A 9224-nucleotide genomic window follows, 5' to 3' on the forward strand; every position below is an offset into this window, starting at 1 on the left:
TCTACTGTAACAGCCCAACCCACTAGTGAATTGTCTGCTTTGGGCCTAAGCCCGCACAGGAGAGATGTTGGGTACCAAGTACCAACCTGTCCCCTATTTGAACACTTCCGAGATATTCAAATTCAAGAGTTAAAGGAGAATACAAAACTTTTGAAAAGGGATATGTAGATGTTGACAAAATTGCTTCAAGTTCTCATCCTCAGTAATGTTACTTACAGACACAGTAGACACATAAAGTCTTGTGGAGAGAGAGAGAGAGAGAGAGAGAGAGAGAGAGAGAGAGAGAGAGAGAGAGAGTCAGGTACTGTTGAAAATATTTCTGTGTATCAAAATATTCTGATTGGTTGTTATCCTGATTTAAAAAAGGGACAAAAGCAGAAAGAGTAGAGAAAGTAAGAGCAGCAAAAATAATGGAAAGACTAGAACTGTTAGCATAGTCACAAATCTGGAACATTTACCTTAAGACTAGAGAGCTTGGGGGATTAGTTTAAATTCTGCATTTCATATGGCACAGCACATTCAATCGCTTTTTTCAAAGCTTCTGCTCCCAGATTTACAAGTACCTACAACAAATTATTGAAAGCTTTAATGTAGTTTGCCCAACAGAAGCAGTAATGCATTAGCAAATGGATAGCAGAGGTCTTGAATTTGGCAAAAGGGGAAAAACTACTCTGGTTTCACTGGATTACCAAAACCATAACAGAAATTTGACAGCAAACTATGTCTAACCTAAAAAAATTTGCCTAATTTTTCTGGACAAAGAAGAAAACACCCATAAAAATAACAATAACAAATATGATTCTTAACCATTATACTTCAGTAAACTTCTCCAATATTCTAATTCCAGTATCATAATTACCTGATATGAACCAGATTGAATAAGTAAAGCATTGCTTGAATATCCAATGTGCACATAAAATTCCTAAATAAAACATTGGACTAGGACAACTGCGGACCATCCACAAAAACAACAACAGCAACAACAACAACAACAACAACAACAACAACAAAAAACAAACCAGTGAGTTCCCACAGGTGAGGTCTGGGGAGGGTAAGATGTACGCAGCCTTGCCCCTACCGTGGAAGGGCAGAGAGGTTGTTTACGACCATCCACAAAGTGAACAATAAAGGACCCCGTAATTTTAGTGGGATGTCAACTGCATTTCCTGCTCTTTTTCTCTCCTAATTATTTTGTGTATTTTGGAATATCTACTGGATAAGTAAGATCTCTGTGCATGTTCGTAGTCATGATCAGTACGACAGTACCTCCAATATCCTTTCAAATCCTTTTACCTATCAAAGTTCACTCTGATGCTCCAACACTCAAAAGGCTAACCAGATAACTTCTTGATTAAAGCATGCTATTTTCCCATTCATTTCTGAGCTTTAGCTCTATGAGAAACCTCTCCTTGGTCACATGTATGGATATGGTAATGTTAGGGGATAAGTTGGCCAATGTTTAACCTGAACGGTAGTTGGTTAAGGAGCTAATGTACACCATGCATCAACATATTATTGATGTATACTGGTTCGGTCCCCAGGATGATATTCCAACAAATTCATTTGCTTATGGAAAAACATGTAGGCCAAATTGACAACATTAAATGAGTGACAACCCATAATCTCTAGAAATCTATGTTTTGACCACATGCAGACCATAATTATACACTTAATGTTCAAATCTTTCATGTAATTATCTTAATGAGGGCATTGTTCTTCTTGACCCTTGTTTAAATTGCCTGCAGCACCTCTATAAGGAAATAATAATTAAATAATTTACATGGATGAAATGCATCATCAAAACAGAGAAAGAAAGAAATATGATGACAACCACCCAAAAGAAAAAAAGAAAAGAAACAAGAGCTTCACCTCATTTGCATCTTTATAACTGCTAAATTCATCCTTTTTAGGCCAACATACTTGCCAACACCTGCAAAATCAAGCGAAGTCAACTAATGTTGAATAGTTGCTGACCCGTCGATGAAGTATAAAGGCTTTGGTCTGGATGGCGGATTGAAGATGAGAGTTACAAGTAGAAGCATCTGTGCATTTCACCCAACAAAGACAAATAGTGCAAGGAGAAATTTTCCATTTAAGAAAGTAGACAACATTCTGAGACATATAGAAAAGGACTGCAATATAAACACATGGGAAAGAGGGAACAAAACCTTTCTCTCCCTAGACGGCGGGCAAGTTCTTCAGCCAATGCTTGGCCTGGTAAATCACCATCAGTTGCCAGCACAATCCGGGACGCCTGAGCAGAATTTAAGGTAAAACGAAAAAGAAAATGAGCAAGGACATTAGAATCATATATTTTGCTGAGTGTTCTCAGTTCAATGCAAGCATCAAAAATGCCAACCTTTTCCAAGAAATCTTTGCAGTTCCACAGGTATGAAAATCTGGTATCCTGTCTTCAGGTGCAAGAAGAAAAATTAAGCTGGAAAGTATAATCCTAAATCTCAGATAATTTAAGAGTAAGTGGTAAACCGCAGAAAATCTAAGCGTGACAAACACATCATAAACGGTGTGATTCAAGAGTAGTAGAAACAGAACTCTAAGCCAATAGCCTTAAATGCAACTGTATTCTTCTTCCTTTGTTCAAGCAATTCTTTTTTTTTTTTTTGATTTGCACAGGGTGTCCGAGTCTCTAAGAGCCCGACTATCCCGGGGGTGCACAGGCCCTCGGCAAGGAGTTTCCCGCAAGGAGTTTCCCGCAAGTGCACCACGGTTAATTCAGGTTTTACCCAGTCCGATGGCCCTCAGAAATTGTTTGCACCCAGTGGGTTTCGAACTTGAGACCTTGAAAGGGAGCAAACCCCAAGGCTCAAGTCTATTGCCACCAGGCCAACCCCGGAGGGTTCTTTGTTCAAGCAATTTGTAAAGGATAATCAAATAGGGGAAAAGTAGAAAACATAATGAAATCAAAGCTTCTAAGATGATTAGCATACCCTTTACTTCCCAACAGAGAGTACAACACTAGTATCTAACTGAATCCTGTTCTTGTTGGAAAAGTAACTTCTCAAGAAGCAAGATGATGAGAGTTCTGTGATGTATCAATTGCAGCAAGGTAGATGATTTGATACTTTAATAAGTTGCTTTTGACTTGAATAATTATTTCATTCATATCTGCTCCTTATTTTATAACAGAGAAATCCCTAAGGGCAAAAAGTACAAAGAAAGAACGAGAGACAATTCATAACGAACTTCTAAAGTTCTTCTAGGGTCAAAAATATGTAATTTATTCCAAATGTATGAACATTCCCTTAATTTATTAAGATTTAAATGGGATATACGACATGGTATGTATAATATGAGCTGGTGTTTTCAGTAAGAAAACATATATTTCAAAATTCTTTGCAAAGATGATGTAAGAAACGCGAGAAATATCTTCATGAATGCCATTGATTCTGCACATTATGCCCAAACATTTATGTAACAACACAAACCTCTTCCGGTGGTAGCAGTTCCTTGGATGTGATGGTCTGTGGTGCACCATTAGGAACACTGACACAGTTAAGAAATCCAGCTTCTTCCACCGAAAGCTTATCTATTTCACCTTCTACCTTTGGTCAGCAATACAAATATAAATCTAGTCAGTAGCCAGAAATACATATCTGAGAAACAAGAGTTTTGAAACTTACAATGATGATCTCATCTGCTTCCCTTACATCATCCAGTCCATAAAGTGCCTTATCTGTACCCTTCTCCTGATAATTGAAAGTAGAAGTTGATTAATAAAGCACAAGGAAAACAAGGAAAAGTAACAGCTCTTTTTCCAGAATGTATCCAATTTTCCTTCAGAGAATTGAATGGTGGTGAAAGCAGCAGATCTAACTGGAAGATTGAAAATACTCTCAACTTGACATCACAAAATGTAATGTTCTGAAACGTCTGAACAGAGGATACACTAAATTCATTCAAAAGAGTCCCAAACCAAAAATAAGGGAACAACTACGGAAATTGTGATGAATATTACTGCGAAACAATCCTAAGTGTCATATATATTAGCATGACAAACAATCCCCATCTTGTTGCAAGATCCTATACTGTTAATTTCGTCCAAGGCCTCAAATATCTTCTTCTTTTTTTTAACTAAAAGGGATTCAAAGCTAAAGAGTTTGCTCATCGAAAAACCTTTTACTTTTCCAAGACTAATTTAGCTTAAGAAAGGGAAGCATGCACTGCATATAGTTAAGCAGTAATGGCACATTATGTTTTCACATGCTTCCCCAGTGTTCCATGCAGACAGTCAGAACTATAACTTACTGAACGAATGTACCTGCCAAAACCTTTTCTCAAGAGTCCGATACTTGCAGCCAATGAGCATACCGTTCTGTGTATAAGTGAAGGCAATGATGATCTGCAATCACCCAATATTGGCACACAATTCATATCTCCACCCACAATGCAGCCATAAAATAATACTTTCCAGCTTCGAAACAAGTGATGAATCCCTCAAATCATAACCTATCTACCATCAAGAAACCATTGAAGAAGACAATACACTGCTAGGTTACTGTCACAAAACTCCGTCAAACTTCAGCTTGATAAGTATGCTGGCTTGGAAGCCATTCATATGAACATGTTTCTTGAGTCCTACTTGTTTTCCATGTTACTGAACCTTATCATGGTTTTTGTTAATTTGTTCTTTGACTCATAATTTAGCCACTATTAACATCCCAAAAATTTTAGTATTTCTTCTTGCTCTTCTATTTTTTAAGTCAAAGCTTGATCAATCTGTTGCCTTGATATACTCATGTCAATCTTCCCCTACAAATACATAAATTTACCTTGGACTCAGGTGAATGTGCTAAAAGATAAATTGAAGATTCTCGCAATCGTAAAGCTAATGATTTCAGTGCAGTTTTTCAGAAGCTTCATTCTTGAACCAACATTGAGCTTTGTCCATGTATACATGTTAAACAACTAAATAATCTAAAATATGCATTGATATCATTAATGCCCATTGAACGTGCAGGATTAATTTTTCTAATAATCAAAAGCTCTACCACATAATAATGCAATGACATTGTCCATTGTTCTCATGAGTGCCCAGTGCATTTGGATGCACCTTTTTAACAATCAAAAGCTCTACCTAATCATAACGCAATAACATTGCCTGACCTGATCACCAGCCATTTGCATGACATAATTTCTCTTCAGAGTATCCTTTGATATCATTCTCTCAGCAAAATATGCAGCCAGCTGCAATACACCCAAAAGTCATAGGTAATAACAAAAAAGGGTGTCTTGGCTTTTAACAAAAAAAATCAGTTTCTTTTTGTTAAAATTATTACAGATTTGATTTGATTGCTCTAATAAGGCCTAATAATGATGAATTTATCAAATAGTAACATAAGAAATATGCATTTCCAGTCAACTGTTTGAGAGAATCAAGAGTTCTGAGACAACTCAAAACTATTTGAAGCGCCACACCAATGTGCATAACAGTATGAATGGAAAGAAACTACATTTTGAGGGAAGACCGTTTTCCATTGTATCAAGCGTAGATGTTTGCAAAAATTAGCTTTGTGGTGTAATGAAAAATGCAAAAACAAGGAATGCAATTGATTCCTTATAGCTTATGTAGGAGCTTAGTCTCTATTAGAAGGTGTTTCTTTTGATAATAAATCTACTTACTCCAGAAAAATAAATGAAAAAGGGATCTTGCTTTAGATCAAGCTTAGAGAACGCATTGTCGAAAATCTTTTGCCTGGTGCTAAAGATTTAGAATACAAAATGCTACCACCAGATTTAGAGTATGCATGGTTGAGAATCTTCTTATGGACTTCATCTATAATAAGAAGTGATGAGCTACTAGCAAAAGAAAGTTTCCTTACCATATCACCTAATGGTTCTAACTTCAAGCTTTCCTCCGTAAGTATCCGAGGAGAACCCATTCTGCCAAGTTGATCGACCCCAGCTGATGTCGTGCTGTTGTGTGCGAAAACCTGTCTCCAGAATTAACATCCAATGAGGTGATTTGACTTCTAGCTCTCTGAAATTAATGTGATCAAATTTATTAAACCATAAATTAAACTACCTGGCCTGACCATCCACATTCAAAATTGAAACACCTCCATAATGCGAAATTCCTTGATGACCACAAAATCAAGTTTGAAGTAACTTTAGTTGCTTGTAAAACGAGGGCATCACTGAACAAAGGAACTATGATACCTTTTCCGGGATATATGAAATGATAAACTCCTTTCCATCGACCGACCACCTTTGCACTATTTCAGAAGAAACAAATAAATACAAAGGTATAGAATCGGATCTTTTTATCTAAATCATTAATGTAAAGGTTTGATGAAAGACGAACATGTTTGTTGAAAGACGAACATGTCAATCAGAATAAGGTTAGAATCTCAGTAGATAATGGGTCGACTTCCCCTTGAATATCGAGAAACACAAAATATACAGAAGCAAATTTCTGAAGTAAAATCATGTCTATTTCATTCAGAAAAGTTGACCACTGTGCTCCTTCCCGATTTGCCATCAAGCAATAAACAACTTCCCGAGTTTCATCTTCGTATCATTCATTTTTAACTGGGACAATGAGAGGTAAAAGAAAATGAATGGGGTTCATGTCTAGCTTTATATATATATATATATATATATATATATATATATATATATATATATATATATATATATATATATATATATATATATAGTATCCATCGCAAAACTTAACTTATTTTCTACCAGTTGCCATGTGTTCAAACAAAAATGTTTCTCGACCTTTTCCCTGAAATTCCATAGCACAACATAAAACCTTAATGAGCCTGAGGACCTCTGGTGCATGGTTCGAAACTCACTTGATAATGAGCCCGCACCTCTACCCTTACCACTAGACCAGAGCCCCCTAGCTCTTAGTATTTTCTTTACTACTGTGTGTGTGGGCTAGAAGGTACGGATTTTCAACTAGTTGGTGTGGCTAAATATGGTTAATGGATTCTTACCACTTGATACTCATAGAGAAGAAAAGGAAAAAGAAAAAGGAAGGCAACAAATCGAGAAAAAAACCAAATAAAATGTCACACGTATACCTTGGGACAGATTAATCGAGTGTATTCTCCAGGGATAATAGAATTGCAGCATATAATACCCACATTTTCCACTTTCTCCTTCAGTTCAGCAAAATCATCTGCCTCCTTATTTTCATCTCTCTTCAAACTAGCTAGGGAAGTCGGGGGGGGAAAGAAGAACTACAAAAAATTAGAAAACAGAAAAAAGTAACACAGGTAACAGCAAAAAGAATAAAATAAAAGAAAACCTGCAGGTACAAAGAGACTAATTGGAGTAATAGAACGAAACCCATTATTGATTGAGATGATTCTTTTGGAGGAGAAATTGAACAAGGCTCCTATGGGGTTACAGTGAAAGAGAGTTGGCGCAAAGAAGCTGTGCGAGCCAATTAGCATTTCAAGAGTTGCTACGTTTAGAGAGAACTCTCAAAAGCCTCCCTTACGCCACTGTCGCCTCTTATCCACGCACTCTTCACCGTATTTTCTTTTTTTGTGAAATGACCAACGTATCCTTTTTAGATTAAGTGGTTGTTTGGATGGTTGTTAGGTATCATTTCAATAAATTGTACTGTATCATTTTTATAATGTTTGGATTAGAGGTGTTCAAACCCGAATCCGAAATCGAAAATCGAACCGAAACCGAAGCTTAATGGCTTATTGGTATTGGGTTAACGGTTTAACGGAGGGGGAACAAATTGAAATTTTTTTATTAATGGCTTATCGGTTTGGGGCGGATTATTCAATTTTCTTAACGGATAATCCGTTAATCCGTTAAGAATATATATATATATATATATATATATATATATATAAAAATCAAAAACCCTTCTTCCACATCCAGTACTCTATCTCTATTCTCTATTACTAATTTACTATTAAACATTTCTGTGTAGTCTACTCACTTATTAGCGGACAACTAGCATCACGATGACTATACATAGGGAGAATACCATAAACTGGCTTACAACACTTACAGGAAAGAAAATGTCAGGTCTAGTCACTGTGTCTCTATTCTACTATTACTAATTTACTATTAAACATTTCTGTGTAGTCTACTCACTTATGGATTAATCATTTTGAAATATGTATTCTGGACTCACTTTGAATATAGCCTGGAATTTTATCATTTCAGAATTAATCAGGGAGCATTGACTTTTCCTTTGCAATTGTGGGGCGGAGGAAAGACATATGTATTCTGACTCATCTGTAATGTAGTCTGCTTTGGGATGTAATGTGTGAGCACGTGATTTTTGCCCTATTCAAAATACTCCTATAAAATTAAAGAAATAGATTTTTCCCAATTATTTGCCATTTTATAGGATTTTTTTGTAGGAATTTATTAATTGTTTGCATTTTTGTGCACGTTTAATTTGTATAAAAAATCATGAAAATGCCCCAAAAATGTCAAAAAAACATCATGCATTGCACATTAGACTTTGTGTTCATATTTTAGTTTTGAGAAGAGGGCGCACTTCTTATTACTAGATCTGGTGGATTTTGATANTAAACATTTCTGTGTAGTCTACTCACTTATGGATTAATCATTTTGAAATATGTATTCTGGACTCACTTTGAATATAGCCTGGAATTTTATAAAAAGGCCAGATTTGTCCCTCTACTATTGTATATTGTTTAGATTTGTCCCCCGTTATACTTTACGTCTATTTTCGCCCCTACCGTTAACAAACTCTTCATATTTACCCCTAACTCTAACGGACCTACACTGTGGCAGCTGACCCCTACAATTTTTGTCCATGTCAGCTGCCAAGTCAGCCCTTCCTTTTTTATGCAAAATTTAACCGAAAAAATGAAATCCCTAAAACAATTCTTTTTTTTTTATCCTCTTTCTATCTACCCTAAAACCATGTTTTTTGTCTTTGCATTTTGATTTCTGTTTATCCTCTTGTTAAAGTTGTGCAACTTTTCTTTCTTATTTAAATATTTATTGATTGTCAATTTCTAGCTTTTTGTTTGCAGAAATACCTCTTCTATGTTGGTAATTTACTAGCAAACATGAAACAACTAGTTATTAAGATTCCAAGGAAAGTGCTATGAATTTTGTAAAAAATTTTAGGAGAAAGATTGCTTGAGTTGCCAATAGCATTGAAGAATCGTGTTAATCAGAGGAAAAATAAGAATGGTGAAAGCCAATACTATTGATAAACCTGTAATGCAACATCCTGATTCTCACTT

At 35.8% G+C, this 9224-nt stretch overlaps 1 protein-coding gene across 5 annotated transcripts; it reads right to left on the minus strand.

Moving 5' to 3' along the window:
* Window positions 130–7512, minus strand: LOC109208551 (primase homolog protein). 5 transcript variants are annotated; one of them, XM_019371691.1, is made up of 14 exons: window positions 7280–7512; window positions 7053–7183; window positions 6178–6233; window positions 6044–6095; window positions 5841–5951; window positions 5125–5205; window positions 4280–4360; window positions 3642–3707; window positions 3447–3563; window positions 2360–2407; window positions 2169–2254; window positions 1870–1930; window positions 459–563; window positions 130–238 (listed from the first exon to the last, which is right to left on the minus strand). In XM_019371691.1, exons 1-13 carry the CDS (start codon window positions 7425–7427, stop codon window positions 483–485), a joined length of 1119 nt encoding a protein of 372 aa, XP_019227236.1. In that variant the 5' UTR covers window positions 7428–7512; the 3' UTR covers window positions 130–238; window positions 459–482. The 5 variants fall into 5 exon arrangements, 4 of the variants coding, with proteins under 4 accessions (XP_019227236.1, XP_019227232.1, XP_019227223.1 ...); XM_019371687.1 differs by having other exon boundaries at window positions 130–352; XM_019371678.1 differs by having other exon boundaries at window positions 130–563.

This window comes from Nicotiana attenuata, chromosome 2 (assembly GCF_001879085.1).
Source record: "Nicotiana attenuata strain UT chromosome 2, NIATTr2, whole genome shotgun sequence".
In the NCBI taxonomy this organism is placed as follows: domain Eukaryota; kingdom Viridiplantae; phylum Streptophyta; class Magnoliopsida; order Solanales; family Solanaceae; genus Nicotiana; species Nicotiana attenuata.

Bases quoted from the DNA above. Each gene is read 5' to 3' on its own strand.
- LOC109208551 (XM_019371691.1), bottom strand. From the start codon at position 7,427: ATGCTAATTGGCTCGCACAGCTTCTTTGCGCCAACTCTCTTTCACTGT. The intron at 4,361-5,124 runs GTCAGGCAATGT...GGGTGATTGCAG, and splicing joins TGCAAATGGCTGGTGATCAG to ATCATCATTGCCTTCACTTA. The intron at 2,408-3,446 runs GTTTGTGTTGTT...ACCTGAAGACAG, and splicing joins AACTGCTACCACCGGAAGAG to GATACCAGATTTTCATACCT.